Source organism: Panthera leo, chromosome A2 (genome assembly GCF_018350215.1).
Source record: "Panthera leo isolate Ple1 chromosome A2, P.leo_Ple1_pat1.1, whole genome shotgun sequence".
In the NCBI taxonomy this organism is placed as follows: Eukaryota; Metazoa; Chordata; class Mammalia; order Carnivora; family Felidae; genus Panthera; species Panthera leo.
The window spans coordinates 99,620,508-99,647,634 of record NC_056680.1 but is presented as its reverse complement, the minus strand read 5'-3'; the positions used below and the strand labels follow the sequence as shown (position 1 = coordinate 99,647,634).

The 27,127-nt window shown below is 40.4% G+C and overlaps 1 protein-coding gene across 3 annotated transcripts in view; it reads left to right on the top strand.

Annotated features, from left to right (window-relative positions):
• The window catches only part of ASNS (asparagine synthetase (glutamine-hydrolyzing)), an 89,430-nt gene extending 64,258 nt beyond the window's left edge, over positions 1-25,172 (top strand). Inside the window, exons 5-19 of one of the 3 annotated variants that reach the window (XM_042918352.1) lie at positions 3,318-3,424; positions 6,861-6,936; positions 8,729-8,826; positions 9,367-9,445; positions 11,794-12,065; positions 15,932-16,169; positions 17,084-17,269; positions 17,529-17,630; positions 18,291-18,418; positions 19,475-19,601; positions 21,833-21,939; positions 22,393-22,493; positions 23,793-23,874; positions 23,962-24,117; positions 24,826-25,172. In XM_042918352.1, the coding sequence (XP_042774286.1) occupies positions 11,817-12,065; positions 15,932-16,169; positions 17,084-17,269; positions 17,529-17,630; positions 18,291-18,418; positions 19,475-19,601; positions 21,833-21,939; positions 22,393-22,493; positions 23,793-23,874; positions 23,962-24,117; positions 24,826-25,035 (1,686 nt within the window). In that variant the 5' untranslated portion in view covers positions 3,318-3,424; positions 6,861-6,936; positions 8,729-8,826; positions 9,367-9,445; positions 11,794-11,816 and the 3' untranslated portion in view covers positions 25,036-25,172. Of the gene's footprint in view, positions 1-3,317; positions 3,425-6,860; positions 6,937-8,728; positions 8,827-9,006; positions 9,446-11,793; positions 12,066-15,931; positions 16,170-17,083; positions 17,270-17,528; positions 17,631-18,290; positions 18,419-19,474; positions 19,602-21,832; positions 21,940-22,392; positions 22,494-23,792; positions 23,875-23,961; positions 24,118-24,825 lie in introns of those variants that run through there. The other 2 variants (XM_042918362.1, XM_042918342.1) reach the window with 2 other exon arrangements.
• The last annotated feature ends 1,955 nt before the right edge of the window (positions 25,173-27,127 follow it).

The window sequence follows — 27,127 nt, the reverse complement described above, 5'->3', positions numbered from 1 at the left end:
CTCCACGTTGCCCAACCATCTCTTGTTTTTTCCCCTTATCAACTTTTGTTGACATCCGTCTGGTATTTCAAAGCTCACCCTCACAGCATCCCAAGGGTTTCAGTACCACAGTCAATATACCTTCTATTTCTTAGAGAAAAAGGAGGCCCGTAAGCACAAATTCTTCTAAACATTGTAATCCCCCTATTCCTTTTCTTCTCTCTCTGTTTTCCTCTAAAGCACTTACTTATCATCATTGATGTACTTAATGTGTCTTGTTTGTTTTCTCTCTGTTTCTCTTTCCTTTTCCTCTAGGCTCACCTGTACCCCACTACCATTCTTTCCCCCTCTTCTGTCCTAAATTAAAAGTAATCTTTCTTCTCCAAATGCATGCAGTCTGCCCATTTCCTGTGGCAGCCCTTCTCCATTTACTCTTCTTGCTCTCTTCAAATGGAATCTCTTCCTCTTCATTGGCTTTTCCCACTTGTTCTATGTAATGTCGACTCTTGAATAATGTGGGCCTTAGGGGCTCCATCGACTGCCCCGTGTAGTCGAAAATCTGGTATAAGTTTTAACTCCACGAAAACTTACCTACTAGTAGCCAGCTGTTGACCTCACCAATAGCATAAGTATTTGATTATTAGCACATAGCTTGTATGTTATGTGTGTTTTATGCTATATTCTTACAATAAAGTAAGCTTGATAAAAGGAAATGTTAATACTCTGGTGTCTCCTCAGATTGTATAAATCTTTTCGCCTTTTACTGAAGAAAATGTTAAGGAAATCATAAGGAAGAGAAAATACATTTATGTACTGTATTGTAAAAAATTCATTTATAGTTGGATCCACACATTATAAGCCAGTGCTGTTCAAGGATCAACTGTACTTTCTCTAGCTGTCTTTAGGGACACGCTGGGACCTTTCATGTCTCACTGCCATTTCTTGGAGGGGCTCTCTCTACCTGGTCTGCTTGCTGAGCAACTTCTAGAATAGGCATGGAAGCTCTCATGTCGTCATGCTATGTTTGAGGCCCGTGGCTCAGCCAGTTGATAACTGTTTGGTGTTGGGTATGTTACTTTATATTCTTGAGACTCTTCTTTGACAGTCAAAAGATAAGAATAATTGTTCTTTCCCATGGTTAGCCTACAGAATAGAAAAAAAATTAAAATGCATTGCATCTAGGAGGTAATAAATAACTGTTAATATTATGATCTTAAATATCAGTCTCTGCTCCCATGTCATCTGCTGTGCAAGGTCAACTTTGAATAGTGTTATTTATGTTCATTGCACTCTATTCTTCTTTAAAGCAATTATTATTCTGATTCTAAATTAGTGGAACTTCCCAGTAAGTTTTTCATCTTTCAGAGGAGAGACTCCCATTTTTCTTTCAGCTTTTCCAGTCTTTTCTTATTCCTTTTTATACCAGTCTTCTTGTATTTAGGACTACACGAATGGTTTGTTGAAATATAGTTCGTTCCCAGTTTTATGAAGTCTGGTTCTACAAAACACATATGCACATAACCCATGTTAATATTCCCTCGTTTGTTGCACTAAGGCTAAGTAACAGATCCTAGGTAACAAATGCAAAAGTATCTAATTTTTCTGGAATCTGGAATTTTCAGAATTTTCCATATTACTGTTGGTTTTTTTTTAATGTTTATTTATTTTTGAGATAGAGAGACACAGAGCATAAGTGAGGGAGGGGCAGAGAGAGAGGGAGACACAGAATCCGAAGCAGGCTCCAGGCTCTAAGCTGTCAGCACAAAGCCTGATGTGGTGCTTAAACCCACAAACCACGAGATCATGACCTGAGCTGAAGTCGGATGCTTAACTGACTGAGCCACCCAGGTGCCCCTCCATATTACTGTTTAACCTACTGAGTTAAATGTAGGTACCAGGGAAATTTTGATGACATGAGAAGAAAAGTAGAGGATATAGAAGTAAAGATCAGAAGTCCTATCTCAAATTGCATTTCAACACCTGATTTTAAAAAATCATAAGAAATAGGTAGAACAGCAGAGAAATGGAATCAAAAGCTGCTGAGAAGGCCTGTGGCTAACATTTATGGGACAGAACAAGAGATCCAATGGAGGCTCCAGCTATTTTTTGTCTCACTCCGACTCCATCCTGTGCCTTGAGAGCTCCCCCATAGTGGCATCCTAAACTCCTCCCTGAGTGGGTAAGTTCATGTCCAGTGAAAAGCTCAATGGTTCTGGTTACTGGGATCTAAAGGTGTCACTATTGCTGATAATTCATCTGGTGTTAGGTTAAGGGCTAACCATGTGGCCTGCTTTGGAAGCATTTTCTGTTTTGGGGGGTGGGAGGATGGGCTTATAAATTCGTTGGAATCCTAAGTCAGTGTTACCTAACATGTGAGTCATGGTCTCCTGGGTAGCTTTGGAGTTATGACAGGGGTTGGCAAATCTGAATGGTTTGATAGCATTTTCTATAGACCAGAAATATGTCAAACTCATCAACAAACTTTTACAAAGATACATTGGGTTGAATAAAATGCAACTTCATTTTATAGTGTTTTAATATCAATGAAGCTTTTTTATTATTATGTACATTTTAAAATCAATGAATCCCAAAGGGTAGCTATCATTATGTGGCTGGTTATTTTATTACTATATATTTTTTTAATTCTAGAAAATGGATCAATCTACAAAAAAAAAAAAAAAAACACCATTGAGAAAAATGAATTTAGTATTTAAAAGAATTTTAAAGAGTTTAACTAATGCTCTCAGGGCTGAACAAATGCAATCTTGTGTTGTCAATTATACTTTGGGGATGGGGAACCAGCCTAAAGGGTTTACTTGACAGAGGAAGATTTTATTTGATTCCTCAGTGACTCAGGTCACAGAATGTTAAATGCTTCCGGGCTGCTTTTAGAGTGAGGTTTCAATAGAGGGGTGGGTAAGATGTGGGAAAATAGGCCACATAATTTAGTTTTCATTTGTGTCTAATAATTAAGAGAACATGTGAATCATTTTCTACTCTAGTTAAATCCGTTGCATCCTCTGTTATATCCTAGATCAATGTATTGGGCAGGGTTCTGATAGGAAGCAGATGTCACACTCCAATTGACACTAATTACAGAAGTGTGGACAGGATTCAAGAAAAGCAAGATGGTTTGGTGCCTCGGGCTAAGCCTAAAGGGGAAGAGGAAGGAGCAGTTCCCGGAATCTGAGGAGACTGTGGTATAGAGAAGGCCATGTGGCAGGAGCTGTGGAATTTAGGAGAGGAGTTCTGTGGGGGTGCAGGAGCCTGGGGAAGAAACACCCCGAGACCTCTCCCTTCTAACCTCTGCGTCTCCCTTTGGACACTTCCATGACAAGAGGAGGGCAAGGGAGCCAGGACACAAAGTGAAGGGAGAAAGGATGGAGCGACTCTGGAGGGACAAGTGGAAGATACTCAGCACAACCAACACTACGTAACATATCAGGTATCTGTCTTTTACTACATAAATCGTGGGGGCGGGGGGGGGGGTAAGGGAAATCGTCTCTGGGTTTTATATGATTATGATTATGATTCAGTTTATGATTATGTGCAGTTGTGATGACTTAATTCAGACTGGCTAAATCCTTCAACTTATCTGAGTCTTAGTTTTACATCTGTACAATGTGGATAGAAGATCTCCTTTCCTAGGTTGTTCTCAGGTTTCAGACATTTTATGTAGATTAGGATGCAGCAAAGTCAGTTTGCTAAAGACTTTAGGGCACTAAGGAACCTTTGAACTGAGTCAGCTGTCATCTTTGCTCTTGCCTGTCAATGACTAAGTGTTCACTACATGTTCTGTGTGGAATTTATATTCTTGGCAGTTTGTAAACTAGTTGGGAATGTAACTTAGGGGGATATCGAACCTGTGTAGTCTACGAGCATTGACTGTAGTCTGTTCTTAGTATGTCTTACACATTTTACTATTTATTTATCTTGGTGCTGATGTGACCAGTAAAATAGACATTTATTTAAGAGTGGTATGAAGCCTTGATAACTTCTTGGGTGTTTTGTTTTATTTTTATCATGGTGCTATGTTTTCTCCATCAAAGGAATACTAAAAACACACTATTTGGTGGGGTGAGGTCAAGAGAGACTTTTTTGTGTGTGATTCTAAAAGGAATCTTGTACTTAAAATAGTAAGAGGGGCGCCTGGGTGGCTCAGTCGGCTAAGCGTCGACTTCAGCTCAGGTCACGATCTCACGGTCCGTGAGTTCAAGCCCCGCATCGGGCTCTGGGCTGATGGCTCAGAGCCTGGAGCCTGCTTCCAATTCTGTGTCTCCCTCTCTCTCTGCCCCTCCCCCATTCATGCTCTGTCTCTCTCTGTCTCAAAAATAAATAAACATTTAAAAAAAAATAAAATAAAACAAAATAGTAAGATACATAGGAATAAACCTAACCAAAGATGTAAAAGACCTGTTTTCTGAAAACTATAAAACACTGATAAAATTGAAGACAACACAAAGAAATGGAAAGACATTCCATTCTCCTGGATAGGAAGAACAAATATTGTTAAAATGTCTATACTACCCAAAGCAGTCTACACATTTAATACAATCTTATCAAAATACCAGCAGCATTTTTCACAGAGCTAGAACAAAAAATCGTACAATTTGTATGGGACCACAAAAGACCCCAAATAGCCAAAGCAGTCTTGAAAAAGAAAAGCAAAGCTAGAGGGATCACAATTCTGGACTTGAAGTTATATTTCAAAGCTGTAGTGATCAAGGCAGTATGGTACTGGCACAAAAATGGACATATAGATCAATGGAAAACAATATAAAACCCAGAAATGGACCCACAATTATATAATAGACTAATCTTAAACATAGCAGGAAAGAGTATTCAGTGGGAAAAGGACAGTCTCTTAACAAATGGTGATGGGAAAACTGGATAACAACATGCAGAGGAATGAACCTGGACCAGTTTCTTACACCATATACAAAAATAAATTCAAAATGGACTAAAGACCTAAATGTGAGACATGAAACCATAAAAATCCTAGACAAGAACACAAGCAATAACTTCTTTGACATCAGCCATAGCAATTTCTTTCAAGATAGGTCTCCTGAGGCAAGGGAAACAAAAGCAAAATGAACTATTGGGACTATATCAAAATAAAAAACTTCTGCACAACAAAGGAAACAATCAACAAAATTAAAAGTCATCCTACAGAATGGGAGAAGATATTTGCAAATGACATATTTAGTAATGGGTTAGTACGCAAAATATGTAAAGAAATTATATAATGCCAAAAAACAAATAATCTGATAAAAATGGGCAGAAGACATGAACAGACAGTTCTCCAAAAGCATCCAAATGGCCACAGACACATGAAAAGATGCTCACCATTACTTACCATCAGGGAAATGCAAATCAAAACTAGAGTGAGATAGTACCTCACACCTGTCAGAATGGCTAAAATCAACAACACAAGAAATAAAGGTGTTGGTGAGGATGTGGAAAAAATGGAATACTCGTGCACTATTGGTTGGAATGCAAACTGGTGCAGCCACTGTGTAGAACAGTATGGAGGTTCCTCAAAATGTTAAAAACGGAACTACCTTATGATCCAGCAATACATTAGTGAGTAGTTACTCAAAGAATATAAGAACATTAACTCAAAGAAACACATGCACTCCTATGTTTATAGCAGTATTGTTTACAATAGCCAAGATATGGAAGCAGCCCAAGTGTCCATCAACTGATGAATGGATAAGGAAGATGTTGATATATAATGGAATACTATTCAGCCATAAAAAAGTGAAATGTTGCCATCTGCAACAACACTGATGGAGTTAGAATAATGCTAAGCAAAATATGTCAGAGAAAGACAAATACCATATGATTTCAATCATATGTGGAATTTTAAGAACACAAATGTGCAAAGAGAAGAAAATAAGACAAAACAAGAAACAGATTCTTTAAAAAATTCTTTTTAAGTTTATTTATTTATTTTGAGAGAGACAGAGCATTAGTAGGGGAGGGGCAAAGAGAGAGAGAGATGGAGAGAAAGCATCCCAAGCAGGCTCCACATTGTCAGTGCGGAGTCTGACATGGGGCTCGATCCTACAGACTGCAAGATCATGACCTGAGCCAAAATCGAGTCAGGTGCTTAACTGACTGAGCCATCCAGGTGCCCCCAAACAGATTCCTAATTATATAGAACAATTTGGTGGTTACCAGAGGGAAGGTGGATGGGAAGATAGGTGAAGTAGGTGAGGGAGATTAAGGAGTGCACTTGTCATGATGAGCACAGAGTGATATACAGTAGTGTTGAATCACTATATTATATACCTGAAACAAATATAACACTGCAGGTTAACTAACTGGAATTAAAATAAAAAAAAAAAAAAGGAAAAAATTGGTTTCTGAGGACAAGTCTTTCCCTGTATTGCATAACAAATTGAAGAACCTAGTGGTACCAGTTCAACAATGCCTTTACAGTGGAGAGTCTCAGGGGCACCTGAGTGGCACCTGAGTTGGTTAAGCATCTGACTTCAGCTCAGGTCATGATCTCACCATTCATGAGTTGAGCCCCGCATCAGGCTCTGATCCTGGGGCCTGCTTTGGATTCCGTGTCTCCCTCTCTCTCCTCCCTTCTCCTGCTCATCGTGCTCTGTCTCACTCTTAAAAATAAATAAACACTTTAAAAAATTCAAATGGAGAGTCTCCCCTTTCAAACTCTTAGTGCAGATAATACAAATTGCAGGGTAATGCTCCAATATAGGAATGGGGATGAAATCTGGAGAATAAAATTTATTTAATCCTGAATGCAAATCTTTCATGTTTAGCAAAAATAAGAGAGGCTATGTCAGCTCCTTGCTCTCTGTCAGTATCTCTGGTATGACCCAGCCAGCTCTTCTTGTCTATCTATTCTACAGGCAGAATTTGATCAAAAGAGGATGCCCCGTGGACCCAGACAAACCTGATTTCACATCCTGGATCTATAAGTGTCAGGTGAGTGAATTTGGGCAATTTACTTCTAACTGGGCCTAATGTAAAAATATACACATTGAGGGGCGCCTGGGTGGCTCAGTCGGTTGAGCGTCCGACTTCAGCTCAGGTCACGATCTCACGGTTTGTGAGTTCGAGCCCCGCATCGGGCTCTGGGCTGATGGCTCAGAGCCTGGAGCCTGCTTCCGATTCTGTGTCTCCCTCTCTCTCTGCCCCTCCCCCATTCATGCTCTGTCTCTCTCTGTCTCAAAAATAAATAAACATTAAAAAAATTAAAAAAAATATATATACACATTGAAAAGTTATTCTGAGCTTCAGCAAGACAGATTGATATTATGGGGATGGAAAAAAAATGTCCTCCTTGGATGCTATGGCTCTAAGAACTCTCATCACTTTAGTGCTTACAATTTCAAGGCTGGAAGGACCCCTGGTAATCTCCACTTTCCTTTCAAAGAGGGAAACCTAAAGAGATTATAAGACATACCTATGGTCATGGAAGTGGTTAGTGGTAAAATTCAGACTGGAACTCCATCCTTTCCTGAAAGTGAAATTGGTCAACAACAAAATGTGATGAGGAATCGAATTGAATTGAATGCAGGTTTTGAGAATCTAGCTAGTGGTATACACTGAGCTGATAGTGAGACTCAAAAGATGAAGTCAACACAACCAGGAAGATGTCAATCTAGTCAAAGGAGAATATAACCACATCACAAAGTTTGATGATGATCCAACACAGAACACAAATACAGCGAGCTATAGATCCAGAGATGGGAGAAATTTAATTATGTCTGAGGTAAAAGACATAATGAAATATACCTTGTAGTTAATAAAAAGATCGTATCCTTCCAGCTCTTCCTACCTGCCCCATTATTTATTAATAGAGCAAATATTTCTGTATCCATCTTATGTACTAGATGCTCTCTTTGTAGTTACGGAGAAACTAAAGTACAGGTTTCCCTGTTATTTCAAAGTAGAGTGTTCCTAGGAAACATTTCATAAGCTGAAATGACATAAAATGAAGAAGCAGTTACCATTAATTTACATGAAAAATCTGAGTTTTCTCAGACGCAAAAAATAACCTCTGCTAGGCCTTTCTGATACCTAGGGCACATCCTGCTAATGCATGCACAAAATACAGACAAAGCGCAGATGCTCAGAGACAGTGTTCAAAGCCATGGCGCCTCGACGCAGAGTGTAGTCCTGGGGAAGGAACTTGGCAGTGCCACTCGCTTGCTGCGTCCTTAAATGGCCGGCTACGAAATCAATACGGAACGCTATTTTCATTTCTCACCTTTTCCCCTAAAATCAAACATCCTCTTCGGATTTCTTTCAGTTAGCAAAAACTAACTGAATTAGTACCACATGAGGTACTAATGTGGGTCTTCTGTAAAAGCAAAGTGGCATAACATGAACTTTCGAAAAGCGGGGGATACCTGTACTCCTAAAAATTTTGCAGTTAAGGGTCTGCAGGGAGATGTGCTGTAGGGGGGACACGGCCATCAATTTGGTGTTGATTTCCCCAAGAACAAACCAAGTGCAGAAGGCCCCCTAATTGTCAGGACAGCGGGTAAGATAACCCTCAGTGTCAGTGGGGCACCTGGCTAGACCTCTGAGGCAATCCTTCAGCAGGTGCACTAACACTTTAAGGAGCTGGAACGCAGCAATTCCTCCTCTAGTTCTCTGCTCCTCCTCCGCCCTCCCCCCTCCTTGCCTCCAAGGTCTCGCATTGTGGGCCACGCCCCTACGCGCTGGTTGGCCCTCACAAACATGATGAAACTTCCCGCACGCATTACAGGAGCTAGGCCGGTATAAAGTGAGAGGACGCCCGGCCGCCCCGCCCGCCAGCTGCAGCCCCTACCTGGCACCTTGGTCACTCCACCCGCTGGATCCCAGGTAAGCCAGGCCCTGCTGCGGGGTGCAGCGTCCTTCCAGGGTACCCTGGGCCGCCCCGGAAGGGGGAGGGGAAGGAGAAGGAGAAGGAGAAGGAGGAGGATGCGCGCAGTCTGGCTAGCACACTGGTGGGCAGAGGCTGATCCGGGCGCCGGAGGGCTCTGCGGCTCCCACCCGTAAAGGGGGCGGGGCCGATTGTTGCGCACCTGGGAGCCGGCTGCGGGGTAAAGACCCCAGTCTGGCCCTGCAGAGGGTTGGGATCAAGTGGAAGGCAGAGGGGAGGCCGGGTTGCAGCCCACGTTGGTCCTTGTAAATTTTACTGTTTTTAAAAATTACATTGCATCGAAGCCTGTGGAAAATTTTGCAGTCCGGGGGCCCTGCTGCAGACTGGCCAGAGGGTGCACGTGGCTGGGGTGCAGTCGGAGTTTCGGGACACACAATCGCTTGGTCCTGGTCTCAAGTCTGTAGGTCCAAGCCTAAGGGTCTGTACTTAGCCCCTCACCACTGGTCCCTCCATCTCCCTCTCCCTGCCCCACCCCCCAGCCAGACTGCAAGACTCAACAAGTGACTTAATGAGCAAATCCTGCCTAGAAGACAACTGTTCAGGGCGACAGGCGGCACGGTATGCGAAAAAGCAAATGAATGAACATGCCTTTCTCAGTGGATATCTGTCTGTTCTGTAGGGCTGGTTTCAGATTAATGTTACTATTTTGAATAAAAGGACAGTTTTCTTCTGGGCCCTTGGCCTACATTATTTCTTCTTCCTGGGTACTTGAGTAACAATTTAACAGGACTCCTAACTCTTTTTTTTTCCCGATTGATTGGCCACGTTCCTATAAGATTACTTAGAAGTAATTTAGGTCTTGAACCTGTCCAGGAGTTGGTTGCTGATATCTTAAGGTAAAAATAAAACGAGATGGTGAAATTGAAGTGGTTGGTAAATAGCATAGAAATTAAATGCATTGGATCAGCACAAATTCAGTACACATGTAACTGTTTTGAGAACTTCAAAGGCAGACTAGTCCGAATCAAGGTCTGGGGTAAGTATAAAATACGCCAGATGTTAACTTCAGTAGAGAAAAGCAATATAAAATATCTTGTCGATAACTTTTATGCCTGATTACCTGTCAAAATACTATCTTTTAGTACATTGTGTTAAAATAGATTTAAAAACTTCCCATTTTCTCATGACTTTTTTAATGGAGCCACCAGCATATTGAAAATTACATATGTAGCTCACATTTCTACTGGACAGCACTGCCCTAGAAGTTTATGAGGAAATAGGGAAAATTACTGGGAGCGGTAACAGCAGTTGGAAAAAGCATTGCAAATAGGACCTTTGCAAGTGAGACTGATTCCAACAAAAATAGATAACAGTTTTAACTTGCTATTTCCTGCTGGAGAAGTGTGCTTCACTAATATGTGTTGCCCGTCTTTCCCCTCTAATTTTGTGCTTAGTGTGTGTTTCCTATAACAGGCTTAATAATGGGATTCACTAAGCAGCATTAGGAAGACTTAGGGAAATGATTCACTAATGACGACCTCTTGTGATTTTCAAAGTACTGTCTCAGCCCATTTTTCATTGGTATGGAGTCAAAGATAGATGGCTTATCAGTAGTCCTCTCACCTCAATCTAAGTGAATTTCCCCCTAAATCTCAAACATCTCATTAGAGGCTATTTGCCAGGTTCATGGAAGGGACTGCATAGAACATGTGCTACTTCATTGCCAAGTTGTTGGAATCACTATCATTTTTTATTAATTTGATATGTTCTCATTAAAAGGCCAAACAAAGGTTTGGTTCATTTAGCTGTGCATGTCCTCAGAGGATTGCTCAAAGTGATTGATGTAACTTGAAAAAATATATGTATTATATGTATATTTTATATAGTATATTTATATTATATATATATTATATATATTTATATTATATATGTTTATATATGATTTTTGTTTCAAATTAGGCATTCACTGCAAATTTGCATTTAAAAAAACCCAAATAGTTCCAAGTTATTTTGGTAAAATAGCTGTTTTGAGTTGGCAGCATCTAAATAAAAAGCCTTTATTTCACAATTGAGAATATAAAATTGCAAAGTAACATTCACAGGAATTATTTGTTTGCTTCTTGGCCTGTAGGGATGGCCAGCTTGTTTTTCAGAGATGTTCTTGCTGTTCATATCCCACCTATTTTGCTTTCTTATGGACTAAAGCAGCTTTGAGACAAAAGTATTTGAGGACATTTTTGTCATTTAGGACATTTTGATGGTGAACATTATGTATCTCTGTCAACTTAAAAATTTCTTTTTGTAATCGATCCAGGGTATCTAATGTCAGATAACATGCCTTTTGTCTCTTTAGAATTTCTTTTATCACATTTGAATAAATCACTTAGAGGTAAACTAGAAGTTGTGAAATGCTTGTAATAGCTATGTATCTTAACATTACAAGAGCAGTATGTGTGATCTTTCTTACCTGCTATACTCTATGTGCAGTTAGTACAGGTAAAGAGAGGACATTTAATTGTCAGGAGTCCTGAGAGGGGACTGTAGTAGTAATCTGGGGAGTCTATTGGATTTTTGAGGGCTTCTGACATTCTGGGATGGAGAGAATGGGACAGGGATCTCTCACTAGGTTGGAGCCAGCCTGCATGTATATCTGTATCTTGGAAGTAAACCTAGAATGTGGCCTGACTACCCCGGCTAAGGTGAGCCAAGTTCCAAGGTGAGAGAGATGCAGGCATTGACGGGGTGCTAAACTGCTTTAGCCGGCTGGATGTGAAGGTCATGCATCTTTTCTGAATACTTGTAAATCAATTAAATCAGTCTCAACTCCTGTGTGCCTGCCAGCCTAATGCTATAGATCAGATGGTTTAAATATCAGTCTTTGAAGTAGTTTATGCCAGTTTTTGGAATCAAGATTTAATACAGACTTGGATATTGAATATTCAACTGGTCTGCTTTTCTCTCCATAGAGAGCCCCTAGCTCCATTGCACCATGTGTGGGATTTGGGCCCTCTTTGGCAGTGATGACTGCCTTTCTGTTCAGTGCCTGAGTGCTATGAAGATTGCACACAGGGGTCCAGATGCATTTCGCTTTGAGAATGTCAATGGATACACCAACTGCTGCTTTGGATTTCATCGGTTGGCAGTGGTTGACCAGCTGTTTGGAATGCAGCCAATCCGAGTGAAGAAATATCCTTATTTGTGGCTTTGTTACAACGGTGAAATCTACAACCACAAGAAGGTAAATAAACCAGAAGATATCTGGATGTGATTAAACCTCAGGGCTAGTTGGTTATAATAATTTTATATATTTTGTATAAAGCTTTTTACTTTTCACACAGTTTCCATGTTCATTACCTCATTTGCTCCAGTTCTAAAGATAGATAGGGCACAGATGCACAAGGAGTTCAAATGGCCTGGTCACAAAAAAAAAAGAGAAAATGAAGATTATAATTCTTTAACTCTTAGAATTTTTTTTCCCTGTCATGAATTTGAATATTAATTAGAGCCTGTGTTTGGTACTGGGGATACAGTAGTAAGTATGAGACATAGGTCTGCACTCTGATGGAGTTTATTCCATTAAAAATCAAAAAAGACAAAAAATCCTTGTACATAGGATAGATATTCTGGACAAAAAAAAAATAATATGGGAGATCCAATGTCAGCAAGGGTGGTCAGAGAAGGTCTTTTGAGGAACTGACACTTGAACTGAGACCTAATGGATAATGATCAACTAGTGGGGCTGGGAACAGCATTTCATGCTGGGGGAATAGCATGTGTAGAAGCCCCGAGGTAGGAAGCAGCCCTGGGATTGTCAGATGTGATCAAGGGGTAGGTAGGTGGGCAGGGCATGACCAGATCAAGCAGGACTTGGCAAGGAGTTGGAATATCATTCTAAGAGTAGGGAGACTGGAGGACTTTAGGGCAGGTATGGAATTTAATAGTTTGGAGGTAATCATACTGGTAGCTTTTATATAATGCTGCCCTTATGACATTTATTGCTACTGTGTACTGACTGCATTTAAACAGAGCCACAGGACAGAAGAGTGCAAGGAGTGATTTTTTTAGCAGCATTAAAATTGGAACAGCTTTCTAATCTGGTGAAAGCTTACTCAGGATGAGAGTGGTGAGGGGGTGGAAATTCTGACCCCAGGGAGCCAAACTGGCTAAGAACCTTCCAATCTGGAATTATTTGGCTAGTGTTTCATAAATTTTTTAATGCAAAATTTCCAAGTTATTTTTTGTTTGCCACCCTCCTCCCCAACTTGTAATTTTGAAAATTTAAAACATATAAAAAAGAACAAAAAAGAAGAACAAACCAAAAAAAAAAAAAATAGAACAAATAGAACCTAGGTTATTTAATTGTTAATGTTTTGCCGTATTTGTTCTATTTCTTTCTGTATATACACCTAGGCATTTAATTTTGGGCTGAATCATTTTAGAGTATAATGCAGATATCGTGACACTTTACTCCTAAATATGCAAGCATTTACCTCTTAAAAATTAGGGCCTTCCTCTACCTAATACCAATACTATTAAACCCAAGAATCAATAAAATCCTCTAATATTGAGTTCAAATTAAATTTCTGCAAGTGTCACAAAAATGTCTTTGTAGCTGCTTTGTTTTGTTGAAGCCTGATAACATTCATACTTCATACATTTAGTTGTTAGGTTCCTTGGTATTTTTTGAGTCTTGATATACATCTGTCATTCATGGGGAGGTATTTATATTCTAGCCACCATTAGGACATTTTTATCTCTGGACAATAGCTTTTACCATTGTGTGTCATCTCCTCATAAGATTACTTTTAATAATAGGCTTCTCATTTGAAAAGTTTTTATGGTTATTCAACAGATTCCTTTCAGACATTTATTAAGAGTATATAGGCATGATTTTTCTAGGTGCTTGGAGATGAAATGGTGAACACGAAAAGTAAGAATGGAATTTCAAGCTAGTGAGAGTACAGGAGGTACTTACAGGAGGTAAGACTTCTTTCTTACCAAGCCAAGTTAGTGCCATACACACGAGAATGCTAGGTTGTATTATGGCAATATTAACCTTTCACCTTAAATCAGATAGGAAATACCTTGTGTAACTTGAACAACATTGCTGCTTTCATATATTTTGTTGAAAAGTTACAAAATAGTAAATATTTCACAAGTATTTTTATTCTAAATTACCAAATATATTGTATTTTCAAAAGCATAGAAATTCCATTGCATCTACCAATCATCTAAGCTTCTGTTGCATGAGCGGCCAGAAATCTGTTGATGAGGAGGATGGCCATTTTACATCTGTATAAAGGACACTGCAACATAAGCTCCAAAGCCCCTCCTTTTTTTTTTTTTTTTTTTTTGGATGAAAAAAAATTTACCTCTAATAAAATCCAGCTAGAGATGTGCTGGGTGTGGAGGAAGAATAAATGAAGGAGAGGAGGAATCTAAGTAAAGGCTGGGGCAGAGAGGAGGCTCTCTCTCTACAGGGATCATCAGGGGCTTGCAACCAGCAAGTCAAGTGGCAGTGTGATTTCTGGATGGTGGCAGGATACAGGGACTTTTATCTAACTACAGCTTTTTTTTTTTTTTAAGTTTATTTATTTTGAGAGGGGAGGGAGGGGTAGAGAGAGAGAGAGAATTCCAAGCAGGCTCTGCAATGTCAGTGCAGAGCCCAATGTGGGGCTCAAACTCACAAACTCTGAGATCATGACTTGAACTGAAATCAAAAGTTGGACACTTAACTGACTGAACCACCCAGATGCCCTCTAAGTGCAGCTTTTACCTAAGTGTGGTTTCAGGAGAGTGCAAAGTGGAACATGGGAATCATTAACCAGTAAGTTACCTGCAAGATTTAGCCAAAGAGCAGTGATGACAGTAGTGGAGGATAGATTTGGGAAGCTGTTGCTTACTGAAATCACTGAATGCTTTGGAGGGTATATTTATTCTTCCGATATGTAAGTGCAAAAAGGCAAGCAAAAGACCGCTTCCAAACCCCACCTGCTAGTGACAGGATCTCCCCTGATCTCTCTCAGAGGAGGGAGAGGTCAACAGGAAGTGGCTTTATAGTCACTCAAGGCAGCCAGAGCCCATGGTTTGGGTCATTCTGTGAGTGCTAATAGAAGTTTCACAAGTGATAGAGTGAGTGTGATTGTGAAGCATGTTTATAGGTCATCCATATACAGACATATAGATTTACTTTGTGAATTTTAAAAACATGTTCTGAATGTTTAAACTTAACCAGGATTTCCCCGTGATTTTGTTTATAGGAACCTCTTCTCTCTCCATGGTCAGTCAAAAATAGGAGTAAGCACAAAGAAAGAGCAACTCCAAGGATTTCTCCCCCTCACAGTTGGCCAGTGGTGATGGAGAGCCAGAGCCCGGTGTAATGTAATCAGGCCCTCTCCCTCTGTGCTGAGTGGTCATGATGGTCACTTTGCTGAGCCCGTGGGGCATGTGGACTACTAAAGCTCCCCTGTCATTTTCTCTATCAGTAAGAAGTAGTTTAATGCCACTGCAATGGTGGGAAGACTGAATATTCTAGGCTTCCCCCGGGGGGCCATCAGCTTTATCTGGACCGTGTGTCTTCATCATTGTGATGGAGCCATTCATCAGGGAATAGTACCAACTGTGTGTGTCCTTTTACTTTCCATTTTCATAGGCAGGTCTTTGAGACTGAAATGGAAAAACCTCAGCTGATCCTATATTCCCAAACCAAAATATTACAGTTGGGGAAGACACATTTTTATTGTCATTGCAACCTCTTTGCTTAACTGACATACAGATGTAAACATACATGTATTATAGACATAGGACATGTATAATGGGCATTCCTATCCTTCCTGATATGTATGACTGTTTTGCTACATTGCCTCTGCTTTTCATTTATCAGAATGCAACTAAAATGTGCACATTTAGCTTTATGCTGTAAAGAATGAGCAGAATTGTGAGTTCAAACGAGTTGTATTTTGATAATGCAATGATTCTTCTAAATAACTAAGGTGCGTGATTATCGAACATAGAAATGTTGAAGCAACTTTGCAACAAAAAATTATTAGTGGATGCACAAGGACTGTAATGTTAACATTTTTATTTTGCTATTGCTTTTACAAGATGCAACACCATTTTGAATTTGAATACCAGACCAAAGTGGATGGTGAGATAATCCTTCATCTTTACGACAAAGGAGGAATTGAGCAAACAGTTTGCATGTTGGATGGGGTGTTTGCATTTATTTTGCTGGATACTGCCAATAAGAAAGTGTTCCTGGGCAGAGATACTTATGGAGTCAGGCCTTTGTTTAAAGCCATGACGGAAGATGGATTTTTGGCTGTGTGTTCAGAAGCTAAAGGTAATGATAGAATTTGTCTGTATGTATTCATTATTACTCTGGTTTTGTGTTCTCCTCTTGATCATATTTGCAAATCCTATGCTGGGCAGTCCAGAAGTTTTTGAGTGACTGTTTTTCAATGGTTTTGAATAGCATATCAAAAACTAATCGGTTGATGGTCCTCCCTGCTTGAAACTTTTTAATTAATCCTCATCCCCCATAGGGGTTGTGTAGCTCTCTTGAGGTCCGCTTGCTAGGCAGGAATCTGGGTCCAATCTGATCTTTGAATTCAGTCTGACACAGAAGATGACTGGGCTGACAAACTCAAATTGTGACTCGTAATGAGAATTTAGATAGGCTGTTCCCACTTACAATAAAACACTGGTTTTTAATCAGAGACCATGGTGATGCCAGGTTGTTTACTCCCTGTAAAAACTTTTGAAGAAATTTAGATTATACTGTTTAACACACAGTATATAATAACTAGTTCTGCCATTACCTCATAGTGGGTCATTTTGCTTGTTCAAGGACCAGAAATCATGGCTGTTTCCTTAACATACCTCAGTGATGACAAAGAAATGACTGCCAGGGTATCATAACAGTAGCAATTTCAAGTCCATCTTCTTGCTTAATGTGTCTTTTCTTATAGAAAATAGATTTTCTTGATCTGAAATTCCAGCCAGGGAGAAGAAATTGAATGTTGGGGATCTTCTTATTACTTTGAACTACTAGAAATCAGTGTAACCTTAGGGTACATCTCTGTACCACTGTTCTCTCTCTAGTAAGTAGGTGGTAGCACTTGGGTTCATTCTTCCCTATTTTGCTTATATAATGGACATGTGTTTATATCAAAAAGGGGGAATAAACAGGAATTGAGAGGATAGTAAGTAATGGTGAATTGTATCTTGAGTAAAATTATCATTTTGAATTTGTAGGTCTTGTTAACTTGAAGCACTCCACAACTCCTTTTTTAAAAGTGGAGCCTTTTCTCCCAGGACACTATGAAGTTTTGGATTTAAAGCCGAATGGCAAAGTTGCATCAGTGGAAATGGTCAAATATCATCACTGTAGAGATGAGCCCCTGCATGCGCTCTATGACAATGTGGAGAAACTCTTCCCAGGTAACAAAGCAAACGCCCACCCGCCTGTTCCCCGCCTGTCTCTCTCAAAGGGAAAAAAAAGTGCTACTTTCTTGTCATTGGAATGGTTCAAATCAGAAGAGCTCTTTCCTATTTAATTTGGAGGTGGCACATGGGGATTTGGCAAATTCCACCCTGGAGCAGGTGTCATCATGATTGATACATGATTGTCTGCCTTGTTTCAGTAAATAATTCAGCCCAAGATTTTCTGGAACTGTTGATTTGCTTTACGTGTTTATAGGTTTTGAGCTAGAAACTGTGAAGAACAACCTCCGGATACTTTTTGACAACGCCATAAAGAAACGCTTAATGACAGACAGAAGGATTGGCTGCCTTTTATCAGGTGAAGTCTATTAAAAAGCCCAATTATATTAAGCACATATTTAAGTAAATGATTTGTAGCTATCCCTGAGATTTTGACTATAAAATATTTATGATTTAATTTTCCCTCCATTATAGGACAAAAATGTTTTCTGTAAGCTGCATTTAATATTCATGGCAATAGAGCAGCTTCAGGTTACATTCTAATTATTGGTATGAGTGAGCTAATAAACATTTTTTAGAATTGTGTATGGTGACTTTTGACCAATTCAAGTACTGTAATCATTATGTCAGGTTATGTGTTAGATTTTTCATACTGTTGATTTTCGGTTTATAAAACTTGGGGATTTTTAAATTTTTTTTTTAAAATTTTGTTTATTTTGAGAGATAGCGTGTGCAAGTGGGGGAGGGGCAGAGAGAGGGGTAGAGAGAGAATCCCAAGCAGCCTCCATGCTGTCAAGCACAGAGCCCAAAGCACGGGCTCAATCTCACAACTCGCGAGATCATGACCTGAGCCGAAATCAGGAGTTGGACGCGTAACTGCCTAAGCCACCCAGGCGCCCCTAAAAGTTGGGGATTTTAAATAGCAAAACTCTAATCTTGGTGCTTAATGGGATTGTAAATCGTATCTGTTTCTCGTAAGCATGGCATATAGCCAGTGTACTTCCCGTCTTGCTCATAGGGGGCTTAGATTCCAGTTTGGTTGCTGCCACCCTGTTGAAGCAGCTAAAAGAGGCTCAAGTACAGTACCCTCTCCAGACATTTGCGATTGGCATGGAAGACAGTACTGATTTACTCGCTGCTAGAAAGGTAAGACACCGTCCTGCCCATTATGTAATTGGGACAGACATAAGGATAAAAATCTAGCCACTAATTAATGATTCTGTACTTATGCTGTATTGACTCAGGTAATTGTTTTAAGTTAAAAGTATTAAAATAAAATGAAATGCGTTGTTGAGTATCAAGTGTGTCATACACTGTCCTCTGGGTACTTCTAAGGCTCATGCAATCCTCATAAAAACCCTGTGATAATAATTCTGTCTTTTTTAAAGTAATGGTACAGTGGTTGTGACTGCATGCTTTGGAGCAGAATGCTGGTTTCAAATCCTACCTCCAACATACGATTCCTCACTTATGTAACAGGAATGACAGTATCTACTATGGGATAGTTCCGAGGTGAAAATGATAGAATTCATGAAGTGCATAGGATAGAGCATAGCCTGTAGTAAGTACTTTGTAAATGTTAGCTGTTTTCATTCTTATAAAGTATTGTGTTTAAGATTATGGGCAGAGAGGACCTTGTACATACACATTCCGTGTTTGGGAGACTTTGTTCCTACTCTGGCAGAATTTACAGGGAATGGATGAGTGCAGTGTCAAAGCAAGTTGATCAGTGCTAAAAGAATCCAAAACAGCCAAAGAAAAAAGAATGAGGGGAAGGCATTTCCCTTAGGAATAACATCCTGAATGTAACATAAACCATCGATGGAGGGCCAATAGGGGGCCGAGGTTAGAGTGGGGCCATGTTGGACTAGAGAGGGAGGAAGTGGGTGAGGTAACTTAAGTGTGGGGTGGGGAGGGAGGGACACAACTCACTGGAAGCCTGTGGACAGTTAGGTTGAAGTCTTGGAGTGGGAAGAGCTGATGGGCTGTCTACCTCTTGGTCAAGTCAGGGCAGAGACTGGGGGAGGCCAGGAAACCTAACTGGGCTGTGTATGTGGTGACTAGAGAATCATTTCCTCATATTTTGCCTGATTTGTTTTTCACTATTATTAACTTATAATGTGTTGTGACATGACAGTATTCATGTTTCATTTTCAAGGGCAGTGCTTATAACAAGTATATGGATATTTCTTAAATAATCAGGTGGCAAATCACATTGGGAGTGAACACCATGAAGTCCTCTTTAATTCTGAGGAAGGCATTCAGGTCCTGGATGAAGTCATATTTTCCTTGGAAACTTATGATATTACAACAGTACGTGCTTCAGTAGGTAAGGTATTTTACAGTATCTAAAAGATTTTTAATCCTGAAAAGAGTATAAGGTTTAAAAGATTATTTCGAACAACAGTTTAAAAAACAATACTTAAGAATGAATGCAAATAAAAATCTTAGGTCAGCAATACTTTAAGACCAGACCATTTAAGAATTCCCCCCATCTTTTTTTTTTTTTTTTTTTTTAATGTTTATTCATTTTTTGAGAGACAGACACAGAGTGTGAGCAGGGGAGGGGCAGAGAGAGAAGGAGACACAGAATCCGAAGCAGGCTCCAGGCCCTGAGCTGTCAGCACAGAGCCCGACACGGGGCTTGAACTCACAAACTGTGAGGTCATGACCAGAGCCGATGTTGGACGTTTAACTGACTGAGCCACCCAGGCGCCCCTTCCCCAATCTCTCTTGGAGAGGAATAAACACATAAACTCCCCCATTTATGGTGTCCCTACAGACAGTCCTTTACTTACCATGGTTTGACCTGAACAATTTTCGACTTTATGAGGGTGTGAAAGCAATACACATTCAGCAGAACCCTTACTTTGACTTTTGAATTTGGATCTTTTCCTGGGCTAACGCCATGCAAAGGATTCTCTCTTTCTCTCTCTCTGTCCGTCTCTCTCTCTCTCTCTCTCTCTCAATACTGGGCAGTTGAGCTGCAGTTCCCAGTCAGCCAAGTGATCACAAGGTTGAACAACTGAAACACTTATAACCATTCTGTACCCACACCCATTCTGGTTTTCACTCTTAGTACAGGGTCAGTAAATTACATAAGATGCTCAGTGCACCATTCATTACCAAGTAGGCTTTGTGGTCTGTGATCCTGCCCAACAGTAGGCTAATGTCAGTGTTCTGAGTACATTTGGGGTAGGCTAGGCTAAGCTATGATGTTCAGTAGGTTAGGTGGATTTGATGATGTTTTCAACTTAAGTGGGTTTATCAGGGTGTAAGTCGAGGAAGATCTGTATTTATATTTCTCCAAAGAATAGATGCACATTTCTGCACTCCTCACTCCCCAATTTCTCTGCATATAGTTTCTTGGGCTATATAAGGAAATAGGTCTGTGTTGTAACTAATTTATGTAAGGAATACTCATATATACTTTGGTAACTATTCTATCATATGACTTATCAATCAATAACTTTACTGCCCAGCAAGCAATGCTAGTTTTGTCCTGTGGATATATGGCAGGATCAGAAGTATACTCCAGTGTCGTTGAGCCTCTAATGTACTACTGGCTGAGATATGTCTCTCTTTTAAGAGACTCAGAATCTATCTGATAAGCCTCCATTGCAAAGTTTAGGGCATGAAAATATTACCACAGGGGTGATATTGCCCACAAGAGAACTAAATTGGTTCTTGGAGTGTAAAAAAGAATTTTCTGTATACAGTGGCCTGTGGGCCTCCAAAGGGCCACACCATATAAACAGATTTATAGTATATCCAGTACTCATATTTCATTGAGAAGGCAATTAGGAAAAAATGTCTAAAAAAGTCTTCCTAGATCGGTGATCATGAAAAAAATGATAAAGAACAAATACTGGTTTACATAGATTTGCAGCCGGAACCAATGGCTCTCTTTTAGTAATTTACATAGTATTCTTAACCACCTGTGAAATTTGGTGTTAGGAAATAAAAGCCTAAACTACCAAAACTCCCAACTTTTATTATTTTTGTATGATAATATTGGTATGAAAGTTATGAATTTGTTTTAGATATTTGTCATTGTTCAGTTTGTCAGAGTTCTAAGGTGGATATTCTTGGTCTAAAAGCATTACAATTTTAAAACCCATATATAAAATTGTGGAATAAGGGGCACAGTGGCTGTGGCTCAGTCGGTTGAGCGTCTGACTTTGGCTTAGGTCATGATCGTTTGATTCTTGGGTGTGAGCCCTGCATTGGGCTCTGTGCTGACAGCTCGGAACCTGGAGCCTGTTTCAGATTCTGTGTCTCCCTCTCTCTCTCTGTGCCCATCTCAAAAATAAATATTAATTTTTTTTTAATAAATAGGTAAAATTGTGGAATGATTTTGGGCTGTTTCATTGCAACCGTAAAACTTCTGGGTAAAGTATATAAAAATTAGCTTATAGATAAAAGGTCATTATTTTGGAAATTACATTATTAATACAGAGTTCAAGTCTAAGTAAAACATCATTGTTTCCAAAAGCTAAATACGAGACGTTTTTGGTGGCCAGTTATGTTGACATCAACAATTTCTGTTTGTCTACTAAGGTATGTACTTAGTCTCCAAGTATATTCGGAAGAACACAGATAGTGTGGTGATCTTCTCTGGAGAAGGTTCAGATGAGCTTACGCAGGGTTACATATATTTTCACAAGGTAAGTTTTCTGACATGGAGGGATATTGGTGCTGGGTGAAGAAAAGTGGTTGCTCTCGTCTGTCTTAACACTTGAGTATCTTGTGACGTATGTGAGGAAAACTGATAGTGTCTGCTTTGTATTTCTTTGGGGGGGGGGGGGGAAGAAGTCTTAATGTGAGATAATCTCCATTTTTCAGAACTGGTGAAGCAGGAGAATCGGGAGTCTGACTTTTCTGAATCCCCTGTGGCAGCCTGGTTACTGCCCCGGGCGTCCATTTTATTGCCTGACAGCTACCTGTTTGGTGTGCAGGAAGGCCTGTTTTAGCAAGTAGGGACCCCCTTCCCCAAACTCTGTTTAGCTTTCCGTCTTACTCCCACTAGAGCTGGAATACGGGAAAGAGAAATGAACACTGTTCTGTGTGCACAAGCAAAGCTATTGGTGTATTTGTAACTTCACCTGTTTATAAAACAGGCTCCTTCTCCTGAAAAAGCCGAGGAGGAGAGCGAGAGGCTTCTGAAGGAACTCTACTTGTTCGACGTTCTCCGGGCAGATCGCACTACTGCTGCCCACGGGTAACTCGGTAGTTTGAGAAGCAATCGTTAAGACAGCCTCAAAAATCAAAAAGCTCAATGGCCAATTTCTTTTTTCAGTTGATTATACGTTTGTGCAAAGTATGACTTTTTTTTTTTTGAAAGAGAGCATGAGTGTACATGCACACATGAGCAGGGGAGGGGGAGAAAGAGAATCTTAAGCAGGCTCCACGGCCAGCACGGAGCCCAACTTGGGGCTCGATCTCACAGCCGTGAGATCATGACCTGAGCCGAAATCAAGAGTCAGACACTTAACCCCCTGGGCCACCCAGGTGCCCCACAAAATATGACTTCGATAGAGAAAACAAAGCTTGTCTCAAAGCACTGTTCTGGCATTGGTGAGGAGACTGTAGGTTGTTTTAGATGGACTTCGTCTTTAAAGCACAGCCACACTCTGCTACCATCAGAACAACCGAAAGGGAAGGCAGGTGCTGCTCTTTTTAAGACTTTTTAAGAGAAGTTAAAGCTGACACAACCCCTGTAACAAGTGTTGAGTGCCTACCATGCCTGTTTGATACTGTGGTGACCCTGCGTGGGCACAGGGCAATGAAGAGCTGGGAGGGTTGATTAGATTATAAGCAGGTTTCTCTATTTCTGGTTGCCTGAAGTTTTCACTTTTTAGCTAGTCATGTTGGAGAATTCAGAACTCTTACTGTAGGTGATAAACTACATTAAATATTTTAGTTGCTTCCACGAAATCACACTTAGATTAGAAAATAGTCAGATACGGTGTGGGGAAGGAACTGAATCCATGGTTATTCTATCCATTTGCCTTAACTAGAGTCACCAGGATTCAGAAAACACGATGTGGCCTTTGATGAAACACTGTGGAACAGGGGTATATACTGCATGTTGTATGTAAATCATTTAGTAGTAAACAATTCTGAATTCTTTAGTTTTCCATAGGACAAGAGATGGCCTCACCAAGAAAAAACTTTGAGTCAGAAAGGTATAGGAAAAGTATGTTCTTAATGATGAGATCACTCATGTTTCTTACCATTTTCTGCTTTTTGAGATGTGCATTTAATTGTTTACAGAAGGGAAAGTAAAATTATTGTCCATTTGTTTCACTCTCTAGATGAGGTAATACATATTGTTGGGAGTGAAGATTTTTGCTACTCACGCAGTAGTAAAGAACAGTCAGGAGGACCCTAAAAATGACTTTTAGTCTTAACATTACGTAGAGGCTATAGTTGAATTGCTAAGAAACTCTCAAGGAGAATCTAAAAGGACAGGTACTAAATATCCATTTTGATTTAGATTTTTCTTTTCCCCTTTAAGCCTTGAATTGCGTGTCCCTTTCCTGGATCATCGATTTTCTTCCTATTACTTGTCTCTGCCCCCAGATATGAGAACTCCCAAGGTAGGTGAATCGATGCACGATGAAAACTGTCTATTGCTATTCAATGTATTTGGAATTTTTACTGCCATTCCTTTGTTTTCATGTCAGAATGGGATAGAAAAACATCTCCTGAGAGAGACATTTGAGGACTCCAATCTAATACCTAAAGACATTCTCTGGCGGCCAAAAGAAGCATTCAGTGATGGAATAACCTCGGTTAAGAATTCCTGGTTTAGGATTTTACAGGAATATGTTGAACATCAGGTATAAGGTCTTTAAAAATATTTTCTGGCATAGGACAATTTGGATGTAGAATGGCAATCACTGTTCATTTTGTATTTCATTTAAATGTTTTGTGGCTGTAGGAGAAATTCCTTGTAAACAAGAGTTTTATAAGAATTTCATAACATTTGGGGCACCTGGGTGGCTCAGTCAGTTAAGGATCTGACTCTTGGTTTCAGTGCAGGTCATGATCTCATGGTTTGTGAGTCCAAGCCCTGCATCAGGCTTTGTCCTGACAGTGCAGAACCTGCTTGGGATTCGGTCTTCTCTCTCTCTGCCTCTCCCCTGCTCATGTGCTCTCTCAAAATAAGCAAACAAAAAAAGAATTTCATAAGATTTAAGTAGCATGAAGGATTATATAGTAGCATCTAAAATTCAAAGAGCAAGAGAAGAGACTTACCAATCATCACTGACCTTCATTTAACATTTAACACCTGCCGGGTGCCAGACATTATTAGTCATAAAACACTCAGAGCCACCGTGTATTAAAATTATTCGCAGAAATGTTCCTTGAAAGTTGCTGCAGCTGTGTCTATTGTTTTAGCATTTTCTAAGTGATGGGTGATTCAAAGGGTCTCTTGCACAATTTACAGTCATGCCTTTTTATATCTTTTGTTGTTGGGAAGCCATATTAAATACAAGTGTTTCTATGCCATTTAACAAAACCATTTTGAATTTATATTCTTACAGGTTGATGATACAATGATGGCGACTGCAGCCCAAAAATTTCCCTTCAATACTCCTAAAACTAAGGAAGGCTATTACTACCGTCAAATCTTTGAACGCCACTACCCGGGCCGGGCAGACTGGCTGACCCATTACTGGATGCCCAAGTGGATCAATGCCACGGACCCTTCTGCCCGCACTCTGGCCCATTACAAGTCAACCGCCAAAGCCTAGGCACTATCTGAGCTATCCAGTGAAAGGAAACATTCCTCCTGTGATGAGTAGGGGGCTTGGGGGCAGGAGGGGGAGCAGTGAGCATCAACCATTCCAGCTTGTTGGGCATGGGAAAAAAATAAAAGTCTTGAATCTGACACAGTGCTATAGTCATTTATATTCATACAGCCTCTTCCTTAGAGGGAGCTAGAAACTGAGCAGCTTTTACTGTATCCCAGGAAGGTAGAGAGTGAGCTTAGGAAAGGAGGAAGCAGCCTGTCATTTGCAGGAGTCCTTGCCTCTTCTTAGCGTGGCCTTTTCACAGCTTCCCTCTCTGTTCTTTTTGTATTCACAGCAGCTGGCGAGGCAGGCTCTGTGGTGCTGAGTCCGTCGTGGACGTCCCTGACAGTCTCTTGTAAGACAGTAATTCATATTTTCATTTTTCCGGTGGAGCCAACACCTCTTCTGGAACTACTATTCTAGATCCGAGATTAGCATATTGTTAGGGGCAGTCAGTAACTATCATAGGCCTTGCAGACCTCTGTTGGAACTGTGTAAAAGCAGCCATAGACAGTATGCGATCAAGCGGCCAGGGCTGTGCTCTGCTCAGAGTTTATAGAAACAGGCTGGATTTGGCCAGTGGGCCATAGTTGATAGAGCCCTGTTGTACAGAAACAACTCAAGCCAAGCATTTCTGATAAAAGGAAGAAGCATTCTAAACCCAAGAGGGAAAAGAGAAAGTAGAACAAGGAAGCAGTCAATGAACAAGTAAAAGATTCTTGTTTGAATGCATTGGTTGTGTAGGGACCACATTTTGAAATACCCTATAAAGATGAAGTAGTAGGAAGTTTTGATGAGGAAACTGCTCGTGTGTGTGCAGGTCAACATATGAATGTTTGATGGGAAGAATGAGTGGGCTAGAGTTGAGCTAGGAAGTTAGAAGATAAGGACCGTCTGAGGCTAGAGGCCCTCACTGAAAAATGTAAAATGTCTCTAGACAGTCAAGGAAATGCCGTGAGTTAATATTGGAAGATTCAATGATAATCCTGTATTTGTAGGTGCTTGAGGGGCCTCAACCTGGCATGACTTGGTTCCAGGCAAACCTGTTCATGGTATAGCCTCATCCAGCCAACGTAGGTGACACCGAGAAGGCACGAGAAGATAGGTGGTGGTGGTTGGGCAGCGTGCATGGCAGGATTGTAAATCACAAACTGTTTTTGAGGGTATGAGCTGTTTAACTTGAGTGACTATCAGAGCTGGCATACTCAGGTACCACTCAAGAGTTCAACAGTAGAGGTACTCAGTTCAGCCAAGTTCATAGCAGTGAATTCAGTCCTGCAGGTCAACCCTAACCACAGCAACTTGGTAAATGGCAAGCAGCACATGAGATCTATCAGAGGTTCTTGGCACATGGTATAAAATTAACCTCTTCTTTTGCAACTGAAATTCTAGAAGTTTAAAGACATGGTAGCCACTGAAGCATATACACACGTGACTCAACAGCTCCATACTGGCCAAGCCTGTTTTCCTGGCCTACTCTGATCTTGGTGACTCAGTGCTAAAGAGGCCTGTGGGTTCCAATCCACACAGCACTGCTAACATATCATTCAGTCCCCCACCATAAACTAAAAGATTTTTAGCTGATGTTGTCCTGGCTTTTCATCCTCTTCCACGTACCCTATGGGATGATATACCCCTTCAGAGGTTTATTTTATCTTGCCTTCAGACATAACTAAAAAAGGTGCCTTATAGTTTGGGACAGGATATGTTCCATAGAAAAAGAAAAATTAACCACCTAAATACTACCACTGCTTCAAACAGTTTTAACATTTTCTTGCAAGTATCTTGCTTTAAAGGCACAATTACACATATGCAACTGTTGATCTTGGTTAAATAGGCTGCAAAGTTTCTGGAACCCTTTACAAGGAAACGGTCAGAGAACCGTGAGCCTTCTGATGTCAGACTGTTGTGTGAATATCTTGTTGAGGCCATGGGGTCAACGCATACTCAATTCCTCCTGTCTTGGGGTTGCTGTAGTGTGGTCTGGAGTCTGAGATAACAGATCCTTGGGGTGGGTCCCCATGAGAGGGGAAAGCTGGCCACAGGAAGGCAG